This window comes from Borostomias antarcticus (genome assembly GCF_949987555.1).
Source record: "Borostomias antarcticus genome assembly, chromosome: 1".
Classification (NCBI taxonomy): Eukaryota; Metazoa; Chordata; class Actinopteri; order Stomiiformes; family Stomiidae; genus Borostomias; species Borostomias antarcticus.
Window position 1 is genome coordinate 41,873,169 of NC_140234.1, and position 25,663 is coordinate 41,898,831.

Sequence of the window (25,663 nt, forward strand, 5' to 3'; positions counted from 1 at the left end):
TTAGTCGCTTTGGATAAAAGCGTCTGCTAAATGACTGTAATGTAATGTAATGTACTTTTTGAACATTTTCAGCATATTTTAAGTATACCTTGATAATACTGATAACCCGCTGGTCATTTTGGTCACTATAATCGTGATCTGAAAATTCCTACCTTTACATCCCTACTGCCCAACACAGGATGGGCGCTCTGGGTCTACCGTTACATCCCTACTGCCCAACACAGGATGGAGGCTCTGGGTCTACCGTTACATCCCTACTGCCCAACACAGGATGGAGGCTCTGGGTTTACCGTTACATCCCTACTGCCCAACACAGGATGGAGGCTCTGGGTCTACTGTTACATCCCTACTGCCCAACACAGGATGGAGGCTCTGGGTCTACCGTTACATCCCTACTGCCCAACACCGGATGGAGGCTCTGGGCCTACCGTTACATCCCTACTGCCCAACACAGGATGGAGGCTCTGGGTCTACCGTTACATCCCTACTGCCCAACACAGAATGGAGGCTCTGGGTCTACCGTTACATCCCTACTGCCCAACACAGAATGGAGGCTCTGGGTCTACCGTTACATCCCTACTGCCCAACACAGGATAGAGGCTCTGGATCTACCGTTACATCCCTACTGCCCAACACAAGATGGAGGCTTTGGGTCGTCAGGGAGAGGAGACCACAGCTCTGAGCAGTGATCTGAGACTGAAGAAAACGGACTAGGGGAAATCCCCAGCTCACCATGGGAGTTGTAGTTCTTACCAGAGGTTCTGTCCCAGTTTGGGTACAGTGGTCTCGATGCAGACATCTGCTGACGCCCCCTGCTGGACGCCGTCGACGCTGCCCTCCTCCTCCTCCTCCTTCTCCTCCTCCTCCTCCTCCTCCTCCTCCTCCACACCTGCACAGACAACCAGACGGCCGTTAGCCTCTGTGCTGAACATGTTCTCGTTGGAGACGTGCGCCTCTTTTTGGGGCGTGGTTATCACGTGGTTATTACTCACCCTCAGCCCCATCCTCCTCTGCCTCCTCCTCGGCCTTGGGTTTGACCTCCTCGGGTTTGACCTCTTCTGGGGGCGCCGTGTAGCTGTAGTTGATGCTCTCGTGCACCCAGCCCTTCTCAATGTACAGACCTGGAACCACGTCTGAGAACAGCCAGTACCTGCCACACACAAGAGAGACGTTAACTCACTCTCTCTCTCTCACACGCACGCACAACAGCGTGAATATGATTGTGATAGATCTCAGGTGAGGTCTGGTGTTCTGACCTGCTGTGGTTGCGGTCTGTTCCCAGCGGGACCCTCCTGAAGACCAGCTTGGCCTTGGTGATGCCGTCCTGGAACGCCCGCTCCGCCGCCGCCTTCTGCTTCCGCACGCGCTCCTCCTCCGCCTCCTTCTCCATGCGCTCTGAGAACACGACACACACAAACAGAGGGGTGAGTTATAACACTACTACTGAACCAGCGCGCTCATCCTCCGCCTCCTTCTCCATGCGCTCTGAGAACACGACACACACAAACAGAGGGGTGAGTTATAACACTACTACTCATCCTCCGCCTCCTTCTGCATACGCTCTGAGAACAGGACCAGTTAGAACACTACAACTGAACCAGTCTCATAAACCAGTTAACACTACAACTGAACCAGTCTGATAAACCAGTTATAACACTACAACTGAACCAGTCTCATTAACCAGTTATAACAACACTACTCAACAAGTCTCAAACCAGTTATAACAAGACTACAACTGAACAAGCCTCATAAACCAGTTATAACACTACAACTGAACAAGCCTCAAACCAGTTATAACAACACTACAACTGAACAAGACTCAAACCAGTTATAACACTACAACTGAACAAGTTTCTCATAAACCAGTTTATAACACTACAACTGAACAACACTACAACTGAACAAGTCTCTTGTAAACCAGTTATAACACTACAACTGAACAAGTCTCCCGTAAACCAGTTATAACACTACAACTGAACAAGTCTCTCGTCAACCAGTTAGAACTGAATAAGTCTCTTGTAAACCAGTTATAACAATACAACAACTGAACAAGTCTCTCGTAAACCAGTAATAACACTACAACTGTGCCCACACTATCAGAAATGAGAGCACAGGAGTTTAGACGTCAACACACACTCTGTCCCTGTTACAACATGCCCCCCGATCCGGTGCTCACCCTTGTTCTGCCTGTCCTGCTCCTCCTTGTCCTTCTTGGCCTGGATGGCCATCAGTCTCCTGCTCTTCACCGAGCTAATCATGTCATCGGAGTCCAGAGCCTCGGTCTTCGCCTCCTTCTTAGGCTCCTCCTTCTTAGGCTCCTCCTTCTTAGGCTCCTCCTTCTTCAGCTCCTCCTTCTTGGCTTCTTTCTTGGCGCTCCCACTCTCTCTCTTCTTCTCCAGCTTCACCGTGGGTGTGGTAACCCCAGCTGCTCCTCCTCCTCCTCCTCCTCCTTCACCTTTGACCTCGGCCTGCTCTTTGCGCCGCTGCTTCTCGGCCCTCTTGCGGTCGTTGACCTCCTTGAGCGTGGCGAGGCGCTCCTTCCACAGCTCGGCGGAGCGCTGCTGGCAGCCCTCCACGTGGGACTCCAGCGAGTACGTCATCAGGAGCCGGTGGCACAGCGCCACCAGCAGGCTCACTTTCTCAGGTGGCGTCAGCTCGAACACCTGCGCAGGGACAAACAACCACACACACCTTCATGTCCTCGCTTTAAGTCTGTTACTCAGTCATGTTAAATGTTTACTTTACTGTTTGTTATTATGAACTTGGTATTCTTTGCTTATTTCTTGCAGTTACAAAAAAAAGGAAAAAGAGGAAAAATTCTAATCCATCTTCATCATTTCATGTTCAATACTGCAGGGCAGGTAAGGAGTGAGAACATTTTCACGATCATGCCACAATCTCTCGTCTCCTCGTTGTTTAACCACGTCAGGAAGGAGCTGCCCACCCATTTCTACGACTCTGCTATGGTCTAGCAGATGATTCCCATAAAACAACGGTCTGGGGTGTTCCACCTACACCGGGGTGTTCCACCTACACCGGGGTGTTCCACCTACACCGGGGTTCCACCTACACCTACACCGGGGTGTTCCACCTACACCTGGGTGTTCCACCTACACCTGGGTGTTCCACCTACACCTACACCGGGGTGTTCCACCTACACCGGGGTGTTCCACCTACACCTGGGTGTTCCACCTACACCTACACTGGGGTGTTCCACCTACACCGGGGTGTTCCACCTACACTGGGGTGTTCCACCTACACGTCAGCTGTTGACCCGTAGAACTGCCCCACTCTCTGGTAACCCTCTCATAAAATTTCTCTGGCAACCCCCTCAATTTTTTACATATTCATGTATGGGTTGTGCCCCAAAAAGTTTAAAGCCATGCTCCGTTTCCTCATGACGGGGTCTGTCGGGTTCTGACAAAGGCTGTGACTTGCATGACCTTTTTGCTGTAGAAACCCTATTTCTTCCTGCAGGGGAATACTAATAAACTTTCTGACTGATGACAGAAACAAGGCATTTTTCCTTCCAATTCTTAATAATAATAATATATGTCTATTATAAAATAATAAAATAATTACAGTAGGAGCCCACTTATCCGAACCCAACGGGACCGAAGGTCGTTCGTATCTCTGAAATGTCCAGATGACTGAAACTTATGTTAAAATGCACCAAATTCAATAAGTGGTATACTTGTTTCATATACTCATAATAGACAAGATAAATACCCTTAATTACTTGTGAAAATGCATCAAAATTGCAATCAAATAGCCAACCAAACTCACAGCCTAGCCTATAATAGGCCTACAGTAGCCTAGAATAAAATAAACAAATTTCCACTTGAGTGCATGCTTTGATCAAATACAGTACTTTATTCTCAAATGAGGCCTACGCTGCATCGATAGGCTACTGTATTCGCAGAACAAAATGGTATAGCCTAAAAACAACCCAACATTAGAACAATTAGAGCAAATGATAATAAATAAATAAATGAAATGACAGAAAACTTGTCGTGTCTTAGGCTATTGCAGCCTAACAACTGATGTAGGCTAACGTGGCCTAGGCTGTAGGCTATTATTTAACAAATACAGTAGGCCTAGTAGGCTAATTTACATGCTTACAACACGTCTGTGTTCCTGAAGCCCATTAACTGGGAACGAAAAATGACTCGATGCTCCTCTGCTTCAGGTTGCTGATGCGCTTTCTGGCTACCAAGGAATGCAGCTCTCACGCAGCAGACTCGTTTGCGTTTTGCGCTCGACATTAAAGTAACAAAGAAATTAAACGTGACAGTAGTCTACAGCCTACAGGCAACATGTAAAAATTACAACAAAATTGCTATTATAAAATAATAATATATATACTATAAATAGTAATAATAAATAATTCATTATAAAGTAAAATATGAATATAAAATAATTATATATTATATAAAAATATTAATGAAATCCTTTCTACAACACACCTCCACCGTCTCCAGCTGCTCCAAGAACTCACTGGTCACCACGTCGTCAAAGCCCCCCAGGGCCCAGTCGTCCCCGGAGCCCCGGCCACTCCCCCCGCCGTGGGCATCGCTGGGCCGCAGGCACAGCCTCACCAGCTCGGACACAGAGTGCATGGTGAGCGGGATCTCGGACAGCGACATGTCCAGCTCGCTGTAGCCCTCGGCCAGCTCGTCCTGCAGCATGGTCTGCAGCAGGATCACCAGCACCCTGGGACAGCAACGCCACCCACATCCTTAGACAACACCAATCGCTCACTCACAGAAGTGACATTGCAGGCCAGTGAGGCCACCAAGCAAATCAATTCTTTTCATCAATGCCGGTATCATGTTTTTCTGAAAGTTGCTCATTGCAAAACAATGATGTCATATGTCTACGCTGTTAAAAGGAAAATATAAGGAGCATTGTACTTTGTATGCGTGTTTAACATGTTCAAAATCTTCTTCTACGTATGGGTTTGATGCATGTGCTCTCCCCTTCAACATTCAAAATGAATGTTATTAGGCAGACATGCATGCCTTTTTTCTACTCTGTTTCTACGCCATGTTCAGATTATAATAAAACGGTTAACCTGTGTAGGCCGACTTTTTTTCCACACTGAAAACTGCATTAGCGGAATCACTAATATACTGGTATCACAAATCTCATGAGCTCCCCTCCCTACCTGTTGAGGTAGAGGAAGCCCGCCCTCTCCCCGGCCAGCGCCTCCATCAGCGCGGCGGCCGTGACGGGGTACTGGTCGTCCGGCATCAGCAGCCCCGAGTAGCAGTTGAGGAAGTCGGCCACCATGGCCACGTGTCCGAACAAGTCGTTGGGCAGCCCCTCGGGCATGTCCACCAGCTTGGGCGAGGGAAGGCTGCGGCCTGTCTGAATGTCCTGGTCCTCGTAGCGCCGCTGCAGCTCGCGCCGTGCCAGCATCTCCTTCTCACGCCGCTCCTTGGCCTTCTCCCGCAGCTTCTCCTTGATCTCCTTCCGCTTCTGCCGCATCACGTCCTGCTTCTCCTCCTCGCTCATTGCCGCCCAGCGCCTCTTCTGCTCCAGCAGCTCCCAGCGCTTGGTCACCAGCTCGCGCAGCTCCTCGGGCAGCCGGCCGCGCTCCTCCGGGGGCAGCGCCTTGGCCGCCTTGGACAGCAGCGAGGACAGGGCGTTCTTCTTGTCCTCCTTGCCCTTGTTCTCCTTGTAGTAGCGCAGCAGGTGCAGGGCCATGGGGTGCAGGGGTTTACCCAGCTTGGGCGTGGCGCCGGAGGCGGGGCCCAAGCTGCGGACCCTCTTCTTGGGGCTGCCGGTGGCGGCCGTGGGCGGGGTCTTGGCCAGGTCCAGCAAGGTCATCTGTTTCATCTTGGGCTTCTTGACTCCGCCTTTATCGTTTTTGGGCAGCTTGAGGCCGTTGAGGTTCTTGGCGCCGCTCTTGCTGCTAGTCTTCTTACCGTCAGCTGGTTTCTTGTCTCCGGGTCTCTTGCCGGATTTGGGAGTAGAAGGGGCGGAGCCTTTACCGTCTCCCTTCTTGGGGGTTCCGTTCTTCACCTTCAGGGGGGAGCCGTTCATTTTCATTTTCTAGGAAGAAAAAAGGAAAAGAGTAAGAAAGAAGAAAGGAGTACTACTAATACTTCTCCTGTACTTCTACTACTCCTTAATGAGTATTACTCCTGTACTTCTACTACTCCTTAATGAGTATTACTCCTGTACTTCTACTACTCCTTAATGAGTATTACTCCTGTACTCCTACTACTCCTTAATGAGTATTACTCCTGTACTCCTACTACTCCTTAATGAGTATTAGTCCTGTACTTCTACTACTCCTTAATGAGTATTACTCCAGTACTCCTACTACTCCTTAATGAGTATTACTCCTGTACTTCTACTACTCCTTACCGACTCCCTCTACTACGGGATAAGTGGTCCACATTCTGAAGATAGCAGTAAGAAATAGAGGTGGTGGGAAAAATCAATTCATTTAAGAATCAGGATTCTGTTCTCTACGATTACCGATGAATCCCCAGATTTGTTTTATTTTTTTCCATACATTTGTTTATGGATTTCATATTTAGCTTGTTGCGTAGGCCACCTTATCATTTACCTAGCCTCGCGTCTCCAGTGTCTCCTACGAGGATGGACATTAAATTTGGTAAACGGTGCCATGTCCTTGGCTGTTCTCTAACAAACAAGCCTCTCCACTCCCTCCCACGCGATGAAAGAAAGGATAAGTGGTTGAATTTTATTTATAATTGTAATATTCCCGAAACCCTTCCTAAATCAGTCTTAGTGTGCGCTGCGCACTTTACTCGCGAATCGTTCATAAATGTCGGCCAGTTTGAACAAGGACTTGCAAAGTTCCTGCTTCTAAGGAACGATGCTATACCAACTGTTCGTGAAGACGCTGAAACTGTAAGTACAAAAAAAACAAACTCCACGAGTTGTGCTTTGTGTGTGTGGATGGTGGCTGTTGTAGCCGGCGCGCTAACGTTAGTATTATTCTAACAGGCACTTAGATTGTTTACAGTTGGCTCGCCTATTTGCTATTTTGGTAATAACGTTAGGCCTATGTGACTGCTATTTTAGCCTCCTGGTTTAACTAAAAAGGCTCGGGTACATTAGCCAACAAGTTGCTGGTAAGCTATAGACCTTTTTCTGTGCAACGTCATCATCCTGTTTCGAAATTGCACTCGCATCGCTGTAATGACACCTGTCAATAGAATCGATGCATTTGATTGATGCACCTGGTGGCAACCCTAACCCTAACGGCTGGTGGTTGTCGTTTTCTGGATCGCTAGGCGGGTCAAAATCGTAAGGAACCAAATTAGCTGCCATCTTTTCAAAACAGCAAAGTGGGCGGTAACATTACCTGGCGGGAACTAATTTAAATAAATAATTAGCATACTCTGAATCAAGTCAATTCAGCCTTGGTGGGGGGGGGGGGGGATACTAAAATAGCCCTGATAAATAAATACATGTTTATTCAGACCAAAGGACATTATAGAGCACATTTTCGGGACCAAAGGTAGAGATAGAAGGTAGGTTAAATTAGCATATGTGGAACCCTTTAAAGGTGTATTTCATGGGTTACTGTAGTCAAATGGTGGCGAGGTCATTGAAAATTATGATCCATCACAATGAATGTCAATAATCGAAAATTGTTTTGAAATCGAATTGTGACTCCAATTGGAATCAAATTGTGAGATCACTAGCGACTGCCACCTCTAGTAAAGAAATAAGGCAAGTAATCGGTTGGCTGCTTGACGGGTCTCCTGTAGCATGTGAATAATCCCCATCAAACCACAGTGTTCATAACTCAGCTAACCTGCATGTGAACCCAGAGCGTGGGGCTCAGGGGCATGCTGGCAGAGTCCTTCTTCTTCTTCCTCTTCTCGCCCTTCTCGTTTCCAGAGTCTTCTCCGGGGGTGTCGGAGGCCTTCAACTTCTTACTGGGTTTGCCTTCAGGTGAAGTTAAACTCTTGCGCTTGGTGGAAGGATTCTCTGCCAAAAACTACACAAACAAATAAACAAACAAATCCGAGTCAACTACCCAGAATGCAGTATCTGTGGTTTGAGGGGGGGGGGGGGAGACGGTGAACTCTGATGACCTTGTGTGGATCCAGGAGGAAATCACTGAACTTGCTGGGCAGGTTGAACTTCTTCACCAGTTCGTCCTCCACCACCCAGGGGGCGCTCTCCCCCATCCCCAGCCTCAGGGCATAGTGTCTGATGAAGTAGCGCATGATCTCCTTGGTGGGAGGGCGCTCGCTTCGGAAGAGGCTGTCTACCGGGACGTCACTGATGACCTGAGGGTGGATGACGCCGTTAGAGAAGAAAATTATCCAATTTGACTGCAAGCTAAAAAAAACTTGTCAAAGTGGTTGAGAGAAAACTATTCTGAGTACCCAGAAGCTCTCGCTACGGCAAGAACGTCTGGGAACAAGCTATGATATTAATGGACACCAATGAGAATCCAGTCAGGTTTCTGCAATGAGAATCGGAGACACTGATTTGACCTCTGATTGGTCACTGACCGCAGATTTCCAAGAATGGTGGAAACCTCTTATAGTGATTAATTTCAGCCGGACAGACGCGATCACTATAAGCGGTTTGCACTGTGTTGCAGTTCTGCACTCTAGCGAGCTGTCAGTAGAATACCTGTCACACAAGGTGTGATTTACTTGACTTCAGAGGTTTTTATTACACAAAGGCAAAGTGTATTAGCTAAATTAGTTTTTCATTGTGGTGATGATGGCGGTGCGCACAGTCACAGCGGCTCGTAGCTCTACTTCAACTTGAACATTTAGTTCCGACTATACGCTCCTGATGAAATAATGTTCAAATGCAGCTGGATTTGAAAGGTAGGTAGGCTACTGCGCTGGCTCCGCCCCTCTGCCCATGTTTTGTGGCTCCAGACTCAGAGAAGACAAACCTTATCCTCGTTGAGCAGCTTGACGTCATACTTGTGTGGCAGGAACTTGGGCATCACCCATCTCTTCTTCTCCTCCTTCATGCTGGTGGGCAGTTTCCTAGGCGAGCGGCGCGCCCGGTCACCTGATGGCAAACACCAACGCATTAATGCAATAGAATTCAACTGACCAGAAAAACAAGGTAACACGCCTGAACCACTTTATAAACTCTAAATAACTGAGGTATGGTGTGATGTGCAGTTTGGTGTGGACTAACTTATATCTAACGATGTCCTTGGTGAACACCAGATGCGCCGTTGGCACCAGGTAGGGACTCACTAAGACTCTCTCTCCTGTCTGGACCAGGTAGGGACTCACTAAGACTCTCTCCTGTCTGGACCAGGTAGGGACTCACTAAGACTCTCTCCTGTTTGGACCAGGTAGGGACTCACTAAGACTCTCTCCTGTCTGGACCAGGTAGGGACTCACTAAGACTCTCTCTCCTGTCTGGACCAGGTAGGGACTCACTAAGACTCTCTCTCCTGTCTGGACCAGGTAGGGACTCACTAAGACTCTCTCTCCTGTCTGGACCAGGTAGGGACTCACTAAGACTCTCTCTCCTGTCTGGACCAGGTAGGGACTCACTAAGACTCTCTCCTGTCTGGACCAGGTAGGGACTCACTAAGACACTCTCTCCTGTCTGGACCAGGTAGGGACTCACTAAGACACTCTCTCCTGTCTGGACCAGGTAGGGACTCACTAAGACACTCTCTCCTGTCTGGACCAGGTAGGGACTCACTAAGACACTCTCCTGTCTGGACCAGGTAGGGACTCACTAAGACTCTCTCCTGTCTGGACCAGGTAGGGACTCACTAAGACACTCTCTCCTGTCTGGACCAGGTAGGGACTCACTAAGACACTCTCTCCTGTCTGGACCAGGTAGGGACTCACTAAGACACTCTCCTGTCTGGACCAGGTAGGGACTCACTAAGACACTCTCTCCTGTCTGGACCAGGTAGGGACTCACTAAGACTCTCTCCTGTCTGGACCAGGTAGGGACTCACTAAGACACTCTCTCCTGTCTGGACCAGGTAGGGACTCACTAAGACTCTCTCTCCTGTCTGGACCAGGTAGGGACTCACTAAGACACTCTCTCCTGTCTGGACCAGGTAGGGACTCACTAAGACACTCTCTCCTGTCTGGACCAGGTAGGGACTCACTAAGACTCTCTCCTGTCTGGACCAGGTAGGGACTCACTAAGACACTCTCCTGTCTGGACCAGGTAGGGACTCACTAAGACTCTCTCTCCTGTCTGGACCAGGTAGGGACTCACTAAGACTCTCTCCTGTCTGGACCAGGTAGGGACTCACTGAGACTCTCTCTCTTGTCTGGACCAGGTAGGGACTCACTAAGACACACTCTCCTGCCTGGACCAGGTAGGGACTCACTAAGACTCTCTCTCCTGTCTGGACCAGGTAGGGACTCACTAAGACACTCTCTCCTGTCTGGACCAGGTAGGGACTCACTAAGACTCTCTCTCCTGTCTGGACCAGGTAGGGACTCACTGAGACTCTCTCCTGTCTGGACCAGGTAGGGACTCACTAAGACACTCTCTCCTGTCTGGACCAGGTAGGGACTCACTAAGACTCTCTCCTGTCTGGACCAGGTAGGGACTCACTAAGACTCTCTCTCCTGTCTGGACCAGGTAGGGACTCACTAAGACTCTCTCTCCTGTCTGGACCAGGTAGGGACTCACTGAGACTCTCTCTCCTGTCTGGACCAGGTAGGGACTCACTGAGACTCTCTCTCCTGTCTGGACCAGGTAGGGACTCACTAAGACTCTCTCTCCTGCTCGGCTCCTCCTCCCTGGGCGGCGGCTCCTTCTTCTGGTTCTCCTGGCTGGCGTTCTCCTTGTCACTGGACGGAGAGTCGCACGCCCCCTCCAGCTTCTTCTCCACGGCCTCGCCGTCGGCGCTCTCCAGGGGGTGGATCTTCGCAATCTTCACACGCAAACTCTTATCCTTCCCCACCTGAAACCAGGAAGGGGTGGGGAAAAAGGGGAGATTGTGTTACGTCTACAAACTCATTGTTGTGACTAATGTTGAGTGTTATTCCAACTAACTTCCATCTCGTTGTATCAAAACAACTTCAGAGAGAGAGAAAGCTCACCAGGAAGTCGCACTCTTCATCCACGGCGAACTTGGTGAGGATCTCCACCCAGGCCTGGTCCACCAGCTTGTCCAGGGACACCGTGTTGTGATGGACCATCTCCAGGACGGGCTTCTCAAACCACAGAGGGTACTCTTCCTGGAGCCTGCACACAGCGATGGACACACACACTCAGCACTCTAACAGAACAGGCTTCTAAAACCACACGGCATCCTTCCTGGAATCTAGTCATAGAGATGGACACAGACATTAACAGCTTCCATTACAAGAGTAGGACACAATGCCATCAGGCCAGAACAATAGGACTCTGGCTGTGTTGGTGCACTTTTATGTCCCTTTGTCAGACGTTGAATTTGTTGTATGTTGAATTCTGCAGATATGCCACTATGAATTATTCAATTTACTTAGAAATGTTTTTTGTTGTAAATTAACTTTGCTCCATAGAGTACAAATCCAACCCAGCTGTGCATCCTACTAGCACTGTTACTTAGCGAGTGACGAAAGCATTTCATAACATCCCATCACATCATTGTTAGGAGTGAGGATTGGCCAGCAGGGGGCGACAACTCAACCACCGTCTGGCCTGGTATTAATAGACTGGCCAGCAGGGGGCGACAACTCAACCACCGTCTGGCCTGGTATTAATAGACTGGCCAGCAGGGGGCGACAACTCAACCACCGTCTGGCCTGGTATTAATAGACTGGCCAGCAGGGGGCGACAACTCAGCCACGTCTGGCCTGGTATTAATAGCCTGTTTTAAATATGGCTACGGAGCAGACGTGCTGTTCTGCTGGGAGGTCGGTGGTGGACGCTAAGCTGGCCGAGCCTCACGCTCTCAACGGAGCTCACGGCCGGGGCAGGGAACAGCAGAACGGCTGTGGTATCTAGACAACACACACACACACAAACAATCATTTTGCTCAGTCCTTTTTCAGAGTGAATAGGGATGATCTCTTGAGCGCTCCATGCTGCACTCAAGGACTGTAGACAGAATGGAAGGAATGGCACGTCACCAAGGACATCCAATCACAGCCCAGCAGTGGATCACATGCAGGGATGCGTCTCTGACCTCCTTAAACGGTCTGCCAGACAGGGTTCTTATTTCTTATGAAACAGTGAGTGAACATTACATGTGTACTACCCCGTCAATCCTGAGGCCCCTGCGGCCTATCGACACGGTCACGGCTCTTCTCTGTCCTGGCCCCGCAATGGTGGAACGAACTGCCCATTGACGTCAGGACAGCAGAGTCGCTGTCCATCTTTCACCGCAGGTTCAAAACCTCTTCAAGAAGTACTACCACCATCCTCCCTCTTAAGCACCTATTATTTATATTTTGCTGCTCATGCAGTTTGACTTAAGCACTAGATTAGGACTTGAGTTCTGGCGAGTAGTAGTACACTGACTGACTACCCACGTTAAATGCAATAATTGTAAGACACTTTGGATAAAAGCATCTGCTAAATGACTAATGTAAATGTACCAGAATCCCCAGGTCTGTTCCTGACACTGGTTCCTCTCAGAGTGGAATAACTGAAGATGAAGACCTTATGTGCCCTGATGAACGCTGAACTACAGACGTCTGTCGCTGCAGAACCGCTCTTACTGTCTACACGTTTCCCTTAAGTGGCACCTTGCCTCTCCTCTCCCCACCCGACCTCTCCTCTCCCCACCCGACCTCTCCTCTCCCCAGCCGACCTCTCCTCTCCCCAGCCGACCTCTCCTCTCCCCAGCCGACCTCTCCTCTCCCCAGCCGACCTCTCCTCTCCCCACCCGACCTCTCCCCACCCGACCTCTCCTCTCCCCACCCGACCTCTCCTCTGCTCTAGGGAGCAGAGTTGTTACGTTACACCCAAAATAAATTTGAGGTAAACTGAACTGTGGCATATCTGCACAATTCAACATCCAAGAAAGGGACATTAAAGTGCACCACCAACACGTCCAGCGTAGTGTTGGTCTGGCCTGATGGCATGTCCTACTCCTGTATCAGGGGTACGGGAGAGCACATGGGAGATAGTCTGACATGCAGACTATGCAGCGGAGTGGACTAGGGCACGCTGACTGAGAAGAGGATGGATAGTTGTTGGGTGAAAGGAGAGCGTGTAGAAGGAGGGAGAGTTGCGGGGTGAAGGGAAGGAGAGTATAATTACAGCTCGGTGACTTCCTGCTCCTCGTCCCAGGCCTCCCGGTGGGTGAGCTGGGCGCTACCGGTGCTCTTGCAGGTCCAGATGCGCTCGCCGTAGCGCTGGAGCCGCGCCTCGTACTCTCTGGCGCCGCCGCATCAGGACAACAACAACAACAACGCTCACTCAAAACATTCTTTCTTCACGTTAATCATTGAGAACAAGGTTCTCTCTTTCATGTGTTCTCTTTAGCTCAGCTACCCAGCCAGCCATGACAGACCTCTCGTCAATTGTTCATGAATTATGTAGCAACTGATCTCAATAATTAAAAGAAAGACGTGGGGGTGTACATACATCTGAATCACTATAGACCAGACAGGATAAATTGCATGGTAATCCCCGGGTACTCTCCCAGAAACATTATGCACAGGCAAAACAAAAGCTAACTTCAATTATGTGTGTATGTATGTATACTAGATTAAGAACTCTGTATAAACAATTTTATTGTTATTATGCCACCGTTCCTAACAAAGAACGCGTCACGTCAAGTTGTCAGTCATTCACATCAACCAAGATGGTGTCAACACTGATCAGTTCCCCAGATCTCTAAACTTTGCTACTACAAGTCAGCCTAATCATCTGATACTTCCAAGTCAACGGTAGCGAATCAGCCTACTGAAGTCATTTGCTGCCAGCAGCGTTCAAACGTGACTCCATCGTGAGTCGATGCGAGTGAGAATCAAAACCAAAACCCTTTTTACATGCAAACCCAACTACAGATAGAGATAACTTAGCTACAGTAGCTCCTACAACTTCCCCAGGCACACAGGCAACTAGCGAACCAGAGAACCGCTAGACATAGCTTTAGCTTAGCTTAATCACACCGCCAGGCAGGAAATACTTCAGTTGAAATAAACACTCACGCTAGCAAAGCTAGCTAGCAGTAGCTGGCGCCGTGTATGTACGAATTAGCCTAGCTAACGTTACAACACAGATGAAAACTACATCAAAGATAATTGAAAACAACATTGAAATATAATTTAAAAATCGAATGAAAACCAGTTTGGATCTCCGAGTAGCTTAGCTAGCTGGTTACAAATGTATACGCTGGCTAAGGTTAGCCTCGGTGCGTCTCCCAGCCCGAGCAGTGATGTGAAGGATACTCTTTGTTCCTGAAGGCCTCCTGGGTGTGTTGGATGATGTAGACCTCGTCCTCCGGGCCCGGGGCCTCGGCCAGCGGCTTCACCAGCGGGTACGGCTTACGGCCCAACAGCGGTGCCATCGTGGGTCGGTAATGTCGACTTTTCAATATTAAGTCTCCCTAGCACAGAACTACTCAAAATAAATGGATATGACCTTGGCATGTATCCCGAAGTATCCCCCCAAAAATGTCACCAAGCAATGTCCACGTTACCGGCGGCGCGCAGCTACAGCGTGTAGCATCAACCTAGCTAGGCTAGCAGGCTAAGTTTGCTAGCTAAGCTAATTCCTTCCTTGCAAAACAATAACACCGCTTATCGCTAACGTTACCAGCTACATCGCATCCATCTTCTATTCGCCGGTGGCTGTGTCATGTTTATGCAACACGAACACGTTTCAACATTAAATGTATGATACAAGTAAAGCCTTTAGGGGTGTCTATCTGGAACAAACTTATGCTAGTCTTGCTAATCCTCGGAGCAAAGGAGGATGGAGACGCGAACTCGCGGCAAAGCAGCGTCTCCCGTCAGGGGGTCTGGCGGGCTGGACTCCCCGGTCTGTCTGAACTGGCTTAGGCCTCTTCTTATTCACGCACACAAACGTTTTCTTTTCCTTTTCGCGTTTCCTGTGGTCCTCAGTTTTCAACGTAACGAAAATAGTTAAACAAGGTTGTAAAAAAAAAAAAGTTTAACTGGTAACACACAAGAGGTTAATTCCTCGGCCGAAAGAAATGGCGGGAGCTTGTCTCTACTCCGCGCCGGCACGATTCCGCACAACCGCCAGAGCTCGGTTTCCCCGGCAGCAGCAATCCGCCCCCCGCCCTCCGATTGGTCCGTCGGGTACAGCGTTCCAGCCCCCCTGCCCTCCGGTTGGTCCATCGGGTACAGCGCCCCCGCCCCTCTGCCGTCCGATTGTTCTGTAGAGTACAGCGCCCACCAGAGCGATCACTCACTGGTCGTCACGGGCTGTCTGTTGTAAAAAAAAGTCACGCCTCAAATGGATAGGTTAGAGGTCAGGCGCTTACCATCAGAACCCAATATCTAATTATCCAAGACAGTCGTTCACTTGCTAAAATGCATGAATTGACTGAGTAAAGTTTGATTATTGTTCAGACGTCCAATCGACGTTGGTGGAGGAGGGCAACATTTTGGAACAGGACCGGGGGCAACGTGCAGACGGCTTCTCCAGCCTGATTAAATAAATGGTAAATGGACTGCACTTTATCCAAAGCGCTTTACAATGGCCCCTCATTCACACACGCAGCAGCAGCTGCCATGCAAGATGCAAGCCTGTTCATTGGGAGCAATTTGGGGTTCAGTGTCTTTGCCCAAGCACACTTCGACATGTGCACAGGAGAAGCCGGAATTTGAACCGCCAACCCTGCAGTCATTGGACGACCCGCTCTACCTCCTGAGCCACAGCCAGTGTGATTATGTCCTTTTATATTATTCACAGACGTGTTATGAATAGAAGCAAAAGGTAACTAAAACGTTTATGAATAAAAAGGTAGTTAAAATAGTGTTCAGCTTTAGTAATTAGTAGGCCATGGGAAACAGTAATTAGAGATTTCAAATCAATATAGAAAACAATGTTTATTGTGACAGCAAAACATTGGCCATGAATATGGAGCAGAAATACAGGTATTCACCATTCTTCAGTGTTGTGTGTGCTTGTGAGCCCTCCAACATGCAAAATAATTAAAAGATACATTTTGAATAGTTTAAATATGTCTCAGCATTACTGAAGTTGCCTGATAAAGACCTAAGGGTCGGAACGTTGTGTATTTTCAATAAAGTGAACCGGGAGACAGTGTGCGGATCTTTCCTCTCTTCTCACGTATGTACTCTAAGATCCAGGACCTGGCCTACTAAGGTTGGATGTGCGCTCAGCTCATGCCTTTCAGCATTACTATAACCCGTTATGGGAGTTTGAGTAAATTTGTAAGCAAATATCTCAACCCTCCAGATCTGACGTCTTCTGGCTGAGCTCATGTCCCTTACCAAGATAGCAGAGATACTGTCCTCCCAGACGTGACATGTCTTCTGGCTGAGCTCATGTCCCTCACCAAGATAGCAGAGATACTGTAGACCGTAGATTGAATTCAGAGAGGTGAGTTGAATGAATAGGACATGTTTTGAAACACATTATATGAAGACACTTCACGTGGTTAAAAGAAAATAAATAGAGTAATATAGAACAAAATGCACTCTTGTGAGCACATAATTTTTCTGTTTAACAGAAAAACTATATATAAATGCATGGAATTTAGCTCAGGTTTCTTTTACATTTATTCAAAGCAGGCCTAGTCTAAGGGCCATGGAAAGCCTGCAGAGCAGAGCTTGTATGCGCGCTCGCCTGGTCACAGTGAGCTATCTGAGCACGGCGTTTTGCTCTGTGCAAATCTTCTTCAAGGGGGGGGCTCCTGATCCTTCAGCTCCTTCCTGTTCCATAACATAAACAACAGCATAAACAACAACATAAACAACAGCACATATATTTTAAGTGATGGTGCACTCTGTTATACCGCTACGAACAATTCAGGTTATTCTAGGTGATTATTGGAAGGGCGTGTTTCCTCATACAGTGAAATGTGTGTTCTGTAGCAAGGAAAAGCTATGGGAAATGGACTGCATTTACATAGCGCTTTTATCCAAAGCACTTTACAATGGCCTCTCATTCACCCATTCACACACACACCAATGGTGGCAGCTGCTAACCTGCTCATTGGGAGTGTCAGGGGTGTCTTGCCCACGAATACTTTGACACATGGACGGGAGGAGGCGGGATTCGAACTGACGACCCTAGGATCACTGGACGACCCGCTCTACCTCCTGAGCCACAGCCGGCCCACAAGACCTAGCTGTGATAATAACCTGAGTTATTCTAAGTGATATAGCGATAATAAGTGACCAACCTCTGCGTGTGTAGCCCTGACTCCAGCACCGCCGGGCAACAGCAGGTCCTCCTTGATCAGTGTGGGAGGCTCGTCGGCCCCTTCCCGCCGTGGCTGTAACGGCTCTGCACACAGCACCACACTCACAGTTAACGCCAAGTTCCTGAAATATACTGCAGTGAACATTCATTTTAGAAGTTGCTTAAACTTTAGCTTCAGTCGGTGTGATTCTGTGTTGTGTTAGGGCTGTAGTCAAGTCAAACTTTATTTGTATAGCACATTTAAAACAATCACAGTTGACCAAAGTGCTGAACAGGCTCAAACAGTCGGTGTGGTTCTGCGTACAGTATGCTGCCCGCTTCGTCCAGTGCCACAGAAGTTTCAGGTCCCCTACCACTTCAACGTGCACAGAGTGTGATGCAAAATGGACAGATGTCGCTTTATGGACTGCGACAGATGTGGGCAAATATCAAGGCGCAATGTTATGACAAAGTGGTTTGTCCCAATTGTATGCATACTGCATGCAAAGTACATACTTTCTAGGGGCAGCTGTAGTACGTACTGGTAGTGAAAAGCAGAAGTATGCGATTCCGAACGCTGCCACACTCTTCACTGTCTCATTGTAGCTGTTCGCATCGTGCTCAGTGTGTGCTGAAGTATTTGCCACTCGACCCAAAATCACGGAGTGATTTTTAGACGAACTGGGGTACAACCTGGTTCTGTGCTGTGTTAGCATGTTAGCGTTCTAGTCGGTAATATGGTTCTGTGCTGTGTTAGCGTTTTACAGTCGGTAATATGGTTCTGTGCTATGTTAGCGTTCTAGTCAGTAATATGGTTCTGTACTGTGTTAGCGTTCTACTCGGTAATATGGTTCTGTGCTGTGTTGGCGTTCTACAGCCAGTAATATGTCTCTGTTCTATGTTAGGATGTTAGCGTTCTACAGTTGGTAATATGGTTCTGTGCTGTGTGAGCATTCTAGTGGGTAATATGGTTCTGTGCTGTGTTAGCGTTCTAGTGGGTAATATGGTTCTGTGCTGTGTTAGCCTTCTAGTGGGTAATATGGTTCTGTGCTGTATTAGCGTTCTAGTGGGTAATATGGTTCTGTGTTGTTAGCATTCCAGTGGGTAATATGGTTCCGTGCTGTGTTACCGTTCTAGTGGGTAATATGGTTATGTGCTGTGTTAGCGTTCCCATGGGTAATATGGTTCTGTGTTGTGTTAGCGTTCTAGTGGGTAATATGGTTCTGTGTTGTTAGCGTTCTAGTGGGTAATATGGTTCTGTGTTGTTAGCGTTCGAGTTGGTAAAATGGTTCTGTGCTGTGTTAGGGTTCTAGTGGGTAATGTGCTTCTGTGTTGTGTTAGCGTTCTAGTGGGTAATATGGTTCTGTGTTGTTAGCGTTCTAGTGGGTAATATGGTTCTGTGTTGTGTTAGCGTTCTAGTGGGTAATATGGTTCTGTGTTGTTAGCGTTCTAGTGGGTAACATGGTTCTGTGCTGTTAGGGTTCTAGTGGGTAATATGGTTCTGTGTTGTTAGCGTTCTAGTGGGTAATATGGTTCTGTGCTGTTAGCGTTCTAGTGGGTAATATGGTTCTGTGCTGTGTTAGGGTTCTAGTGGGTAATATGGTTCTGTGTTGTTAGCGTTCTAGTGGGTAACATGGTTCTGTGCTGTGTTAGGGTTCTAGTGGGTAATATGGTTCTGTGTTGTTAGCGCGCTACCGTCCACGGTCTCCTGACCCAGCATGGGGGGCTGAGCGTCCTCTGGGCGCAGGCTGGAGGTGTGTGATGGACTGACCGCCTCGCTGGCGTGCTGGGAGCTAGAGGTGCTGCCGCCGTCCATCTTGGGCTGGTAGACGTCAGACAGGAAGCTCTGGTTGCTGTTTTCATCTGCAGTGAAGAACAGCCAGAGTGTCACAGTGTGACGCGCCAGAGACGATTCAGAACACAGTGGGCTACTGGCCGCGGTGGTGACATCATGAGGTGGGCTCACCTTGGAAGTCTAGTAAGGTAGAACTGCTGTTTTCTAAGACCACATCTTTCAGGCCGCGAACATCCCCACCTGTAGATTTGTTCCGGTATATCTGAGGGATCGGAGGGAGAGCATTAAACCACAGGAAATCACTAGGCTACATGGACACATCCCATTCAATAATCCACTACATGGATACTATAAGCCACATTCAATAATCCATCCATCACCATGTTTCGTACCTGTTTTGCATCTGTTACTGGCACCCACTTGAAAATGCGTAGGGAAGTATCTCCTACCGTTACCCACTTCTTCTCCCTGCAAAGAACAGACTCTCAGGGTAAGGATTTAGACTTATCAGAGAGGATATGGACTTCCTGTGTGTGGAGTCTGCACTAAATCTATGTCCAAATCCTTAACCATCTGCAAGAATTACAATAGCAATCATGTCTATTGTTGTATTGTTGCAGACAGCTGCCTCTAAATGAAACCATTTCAGTGTGATCAAAATCAAGTACTATTCTGTAAACAAGTATAATGTCAATGAGCCCTTGCCTTCATGTTAACTTGAACTGAGGTGGTGGTGAAACTGGTTTTTACATTGCTAACATGTGATAGATGAAGCCATTTTGACAGTTCATGGTAACAGAACCGTTAGTCCCGCCTCGCCAGTTGCAGCCCGCTCTCTCGATTGGCTAAACCTTCAGTCACGAAACTTTTCCGAGTGAAGTTTGTGGTGTTGCGTTGCAAATACTTATAGTTTCGAAAACACAATCCCCCCGGTTTTACTTACCATTTGCGCACTTTTTCAATGGCTGCCAGCACCTTTTTAATGTCATCTTTAGCGCGACTGCGAGTCTCTGCTCGCCCCGACCTCCCAGACATCTTCTGTCGTTACTACCCAGCTGCAAAATCTCGACGTCTTGAGGCTAGTCTCGCGATGTGAGATCTACCTTGAAGCCCAACAAAGTCTCGCGAGGTTTCGACACCCTTGCGTAAGATTTTCCTCGCGCATCATCTCGAATCATCTGCACTCTGACTAGATCAAGGAAACGCAACACCCAGCAATAAACGGTTTTGCGGCTGAGCATTAGATAGATAGATTAGACATTTTGGGAAGGGGATTTGACGAACACCTATAGCCTACTCGCTGTCTAGTCTTGATTCTAGGCTTTGCATCTTTCTTGTAGGTCTATGCTGTTATAATGTCTGTCAGATACATGTCAAGTCTATATGCTTACTGCCTATACAGGCTCTGGAACTCCACGCACACACACACACACACCAGACTGGACTGAGACACCTTATTTGCTTCCAAGAAACGCCTCAAAACTCACCTGCTAGAACTCAACAATTAGAACTACCCAACTAATCATTGGCTCCTCATTAGTTAGGCTACTCAGTAACTAGCCTACTCGTTTTTTGTGTATCTTATTGTAAAGTGTTACCGTTATTGTTTAACACGACTAGCAGAGGTCCACCAGACTGCAGGATTAAGCCCGTATCATTTTAAAGACAGTGGATGAACATAAAGCCGTTAAAACAACATGTGTCACTCTCCAAGTATTTGATTACACTTAGGCTAGAGATCATTTTAGCTGATGTCTGACCAGCAGAGGGTAGCACTGAGCCACGGAGGCCTTTTTCATGATCATTTTGCTTTTCAACTAGAAAAAATAAAACGATGAATGTCCTCTTGTTTGGCGTTGGCGAGTTGACAGGGAATTACCCCACGTAGGCTACGTAGTCGGTCCGTGTACCGCAGTCTTTCTCCTCTATATGTAATAATTTCTGAATGAAAATGATCAAGGTCACGCAATAATAACTAACCTATCCCTAAAACAACTATCCCTTTAATGACTGTGTGTACAATAAAAGAGCTGCGCAGTATAGGCTTGGTTGAGATATCAACAACAACAACAACAACAACAACAACAAAATAGCACCCTTCAAAATAACGGTGCATAGCCTATAACGGGCGGGCATCAGACCAGAGGAATCCTGCCTGTAGTTTGACAGTTGCTGTGTCTAGGCAAATATGAGAGTCGTTCATTAACGTCTAAACCGAGCCGCATCCCGACCTTCACACCGATATAAACAGCATGGGGATAGGAAGCAGCTGGCTCCAGTGTGCAAGTGGTTGTCTTATAGATCAGCTGATTGGCACAGCACCACTGTTACAGGCCACAGCGGGACTGCTCTGGCACGGAGGGGAAGACCCAGAAACGCTTGGGCGGTGGACAGCAAGGCCGAAATGACCTGCTGATTTGGTCGACGGCATGGGTTATTATTATCGCGCGACTCGGTTTTATTTCCAATAACAATTGATGTGGAAATATAATTGTATGAAAACAGGCAGTGTTACCGTGTGTATTCAAAATACATAACTATGGACCGTGTGAAAAGCTCAATGCAGCAAGTACCGAACGCGATTCCTAAAGCGCTGATCCGACGCACCGCCGGCGGTGCCAACAGTCTGGAAGTTGAAAAGGAGAACTTTGAGCGCAGCCAGGTAGGATATCACGCACCTACGGGTAGAAATGTCTCTTCATGTAGCTGTCGGGGCAGGCTAGTCCCGCCACTGTTGGACAGAAGCGGTTTATGCGCCGCTGTGTTCAGCATGAAAACGCGAAGGCATGGCAGGATTTAGGTTAATGCACTAAATGCGATTCGTGATCGGTTTCATTATGCCTTGGATCCATGCGAATGAGTCTATGGATAATGGAAATATCACATGAAGGTCTGTCGATGCTTTTTCATGTTTGAACAACATTGCCTCATGAAATTAGACAGTAGGGCTACGCACACTAGCCTACTACCATTCAGGTTGGTCAGGAGTTATAGCCTACACCAAAGAGATTGTGTTCATTAACTTTATGTTATCCTTATATTAGGCTACTGTATCGGCAGAAACATGAATTCCGTGCATCAAATGAGCTGTTAAATGAGATCAGAGAGCCTTTTAGGACAATTTAGAGGAATTGAGAGACCAGCATGCCCTGTTTTAGAGCAGCCTGCTTTACCTCTCACTGGGCCAACTGACAGCCTGTTTACCTCCCTCTAGGCCAACTGACAGCTTGTTTACCTCCCCCTAGGCCTACTGACAGCCTGTTTACCTCCCTCTAGGCCAACTGACAGCCTGTTTACCTCCCCCTAGGCCTACTGACAGCCTGTTTACCTTCCCCTAGGCCTACTGACAGCCTGTTTACCTATAGGCCTACTGACAGCCTGTTTACCTATAGGCCTACTGACAGCCTGTTTACCTATAGGCCTACTGACAGCCTGTTTTATCTATAGGCCTACTGACACCCTGTTTACCTATAGGCCTACTGACAGCCTGTTTTACCTATAGGCCTACTGACACCCTGTTTACCTATAGGCCTACTGACAGCCTGTTTTACCTATAGGCCTACTGACAGTCTGTTTACCTATAGGCCTACTGACACCCTGTTTACCTATAGGCCTACTGACAGCCCAGCATGTGTCTGTCTAGTCAACCACCATGTGCAGTATATTCACTGTGAGGCGTTTAGTGAGACTAGTGGTGAGGAGGTACTAGTAGCTAAGGGCCTGAGTGCTAGACTAGTGATGGCATCTGGAAAGTGCCAACACTGTTAGATGGTTGGGTCGGCTGGGTCCTGCGAGTTAGCTTTTTAGAGACAGACTTTATCTGACAAGAGATGTGAAGCTGGTAGGAAAGCCTGTGGTAGAAGCAGGCTGAGCTGTGGAGGATCCCGGCTGCTCATTCCAGGGAGGGGGGAGGAAAGCAGGTCAGATCAGTCAAGCCTGGCTGAATTGTCTTCTTGCTGGAGGGTGGGCAGCACCAGAGCAACTGCAGCCTGCTTTTCCTGTCCACAGCGGCTGCTAAACACATCAGTAAGCTGCAGCCCAGGCCGTAGACTGAAGACACAGAGCAGGCACTCCTGCTGTCCCGTTATGTCCTCACCCCACCCCCCTCCTCCCTAACTAGGACAGGGACATGGGGATTAAAGCCGTGGAGGCCTGGTCACCAGGTCAGAGTCGGGCTCCAGACACGCTGCTCTCTGTCAGTGTGTCGCCATGGTGATCAGCGCACCACAATGTTTTTCACTCGCTTGTTGTGGTTTTGTGGTTTCCGTGGGTAAATGGTCAAACATGTCTTAGGACTGACTATGTGACTCTAGTCTCAGGTTAGTCACATCCAGGCATGGAAACAAACTGACTTGTATTGGAAGCAGACGTGTCTATGAGGCTACATAGAGATGTTATACAGCATGTAGGACCACATAGAGATGTTATACAGTATTTGGGACTACATAGAGATGTTATAAAGCATGTAGGACTACATAGAGATGTTATACAGCATGTAGGACCACATAGAGATGTTATACAGCATGTAGGACTACATAGAGATGTTATAAAGCATGTAGGACTACATAGAGATGTTATACAGCATGTAGGACTACATAGAGATGTTATAACGCATGTAGGACTACATAGAGATGTTATATAGCATGTAGGACTACATAGAGATGTTATACAGCATGTAGGACTACATATAGATGTAGGACTACATAGAGATGTTATACAGCATGTAGGACTACATAGAGATGTTATACAGCATGTAGGGCTACATAGAGATGTTATACAGCATGTAGGGCTACATAGAGATGTTATACAGCCTAAAATAGGACGTGGTTCCGAGGGGGTGTTGTTGGGGTGGTTTTTTTTTTTTTTAAACTAAGTAGATTTTAAACTGAGGCCTACAGTAAAACTGTATATGGTGGAGGAATCAATGAAATTAGTCTCTGGTTTACAGGGATCAGGATGAGTTAATCTGATCTGATCTGTTGTGCTCTGAGCTGTCTGGAATCTGCTGGCTCCATCTCTGTAGAGAAGCACCCGCCTGTCCCGGCCTGAAGACCTCTTCACTTCCTCCACTCAAAAACAGACACATCTGCTCTCCATGTGAACAGCAGAGCCCTGGGCATGGCTAGGACACGCTGGACACGGCTGTGGAGTCCGTCTCCCAGAGAGCCTGTGTTTTCCCAGAGTTCCTATCTGGGCATGCTGGATACGCTAAATAACAAGGGCGTGTTCAAAATCCTCCTCTGTTGTATTGTCCACAGGGTTATAAAAAGAACTGGCAGAGGCCCTGATAACGCACACAGCCTGCATGTAATAACACGTTGAGTCTCGTAATGGTAGCACACTCTTTCATTAAATCAGGTTTTAGGGGAGTTAATCTACGGTGTGCTCGTTTCGTCCTGGCAGCCTCTCTTCACATGAGAAAGTCTGAAGTTTTTTCCACCAGAACCGTTTCTGAGTGAGGAGCAAGATTTGTCTTAGAACCTGCTCAGAAAAACCCACAACACCCTTTAGACAGAAACCAGAAGTGCTTTTGCTACAGCAGTCTGGAAGGATAGAAACCCACCGCTGTTTCAGACTCACTGTAACCGGACTCATCCCAGACTGGGATGATGTCACCGGGGGACACTGAGGGACTAGGGATGTTAACAGTTAATCGACTATCGATTAATTGCAGATAAGAATTTACTCAAATAAGATTTGGTTACTCGATTAATTGCTTGTTAATGGATTGGAACATTACTTTTTTTTTTGAACAAACATTATCAATGGGAGTTGCTTGAAATGTAATCATGATTTAAGGTCTGACAGCACATGAGGGCGCCACGCCATGTAGTGAAGGCTAATTGGGATGCCGGGAAATTTCAACAACACAGCGGAAGATTTGAAATGAAGCGAGCAAATGCCTCTCTCTCTGTCTCTCTCTCTGTCTCTCTCTCTGTCTTTCTCTCTGTCTCTCTCTCTGTCTTTCTCTCAAACCTTCTTATATTTCAATTCTATAATTCCTAATTCCTGTGAAGACATCACTTCCTCTTAAATTGAAACTAATAATTACGATGTTACAGAGGATGACTAGCTAAATACATACAGTAGGTTACACACACACACACACACACTTACTTGCTTGCTTACTTGCTTATGGTTGTCCATCGTATCCGATGATGACAATCCTGCCTCTGCTATTCATGAGTCTTCATGTGGCTATAAAGCCCAATCCGTGAGCCACACTGTCTGCTACAAACAGAACAGGTGAAGGCACTGACTGGGGGTGTAGAACTGGCTTCATGTCTCTTCAAGCGTCTCCTGGTCCGTCGATCACCTCTGTCCTCCTCAAGCTTCTGCACCCCTTGTTGACAGAGCTGCCGCCAGATGGAACGTTGAGCGGCAGTGTCCTCCAGCTGGTTTGGGTTCAGGCTACACTTTTTCATGGTAGTCTTCAGTTGGTCCTTGTAACGTTTTTTCTGGCCCCCTGCCAGGCGACGGCCAAGATGTAACTGGCCATACAGCACTTTACGGGGTAGGCGCTCCCTCGGCATCCGGATGATGTGACCAAGCCAACGAAGTTGGTGCTGGGTGACTGTA

At 47.8% G+C, this 25,663-nt stretch overlaps 3 protein-coding genes across 3 annotated transcripts in view; 1 reads left to right on the top strand and 2 right to left on the bottom strand.

Moving 5' to 3' along the window:
* Positions 1–15,013, bottom strand: part of baz1b (bromodomain adjacent to zinc finger domain, 1B) — a gene marked incomplete at its 3' end in the record, with an annotated part of 33,214 nt that extends 18,201 nt beyond the window's left edge. Inside the window, exons 1-13 of the mRNA XM_084462029.1 lie at positions 14,340–15,013; positions 13,204–13,320; positions 11,055–11,199; positions 10,720–10,915; positions 8,909–9,030; positions 8,085–8,282; positions 7,802–7,987; positions 5,168–6,057; positions 4,467–4,713; positions 2,177–2,663; positions 1,257–1,395; positions 993–1,150; positions 754–853 (exon numbers count right to left, since the gene is read on the bottom strand). Of these exons, the coding sequence (XP_084318155.1) occupies positions 754–853; positions 993–1,150; positions 1,257–1,395; positions 2,177–2,663; positions 4,467–4,713; positions 5,168–6,057; positions 7,802–7,987; positions 8,085–8,282; positions 8,909–9,030; positions 10,720–10,915; positions 11,055–11,199; positions 13,204–13,320; positions 14,340–14,458 (3,104 nt within the window). The 5' untranslated portion in view covers positions 14,459–15,013. The remainder of the gene's footprint in view (positions 1–753; positions 854–992; positions 1,151–1,256; positions 1,396–2,176; positions 2,664–4,466; positions 4,714–5,167; positions 6,058–7,801; positions 7,988–8,084; positions 8,283–8,908; positions 9,031–10,719; positions 10,916–11,054; positions 11,200–13,203; positions 13,321–14,339) is intronic.
* Positions 15,014–15,985: 972 nt separating this feature from the next.
* Positions 15,986–20,152, bottom strand: bcl7bb (BAF chromatin remodeling complex subunit BCL7B b). Its single transcript, XM_084452972.1, has 6 exons — positions 20,028–20,152; positions 19,477–19,552; positions 19,256–19,346; positions 18,985–19,152; positions 17,291–17,394; positions 15,986–16,817 (listed from the first exon to the last, which is right to left on the bottom strand). The coding sequence occupies exons 1-6, from the start codon at positions 20,117–20,119 to the stop codon at positions 16,746–16,748; spliced, it is 603 nt and encodes a 200-aa protein (XP_084309098.1). The 5' UTR covers positions 20,120–20,152; the 3' UTR covers positions 15,986–16,745.
* Positions 20,153–21,473: 1,321 nt separating this feature from the next.
* The window catches only part of hip1 (huntingtin interacting protein 1), a 70,152-nt gene continuing 65,962 nt past the window's right edge, over positions 21,474–25,663 (top strand). The window contains exon 1 of the mRNA XM_084447513.1: positions 21,474–21,746. Within this exon, the coding sequence (XP_084303639.1) occupies positions 21,624–21,746 (123 nt within the window). The 5' untranslated portion in view covers positions 21,474–21,623. The remainder of the gene's footprint in view (positions 21,747–25,663) is intronic.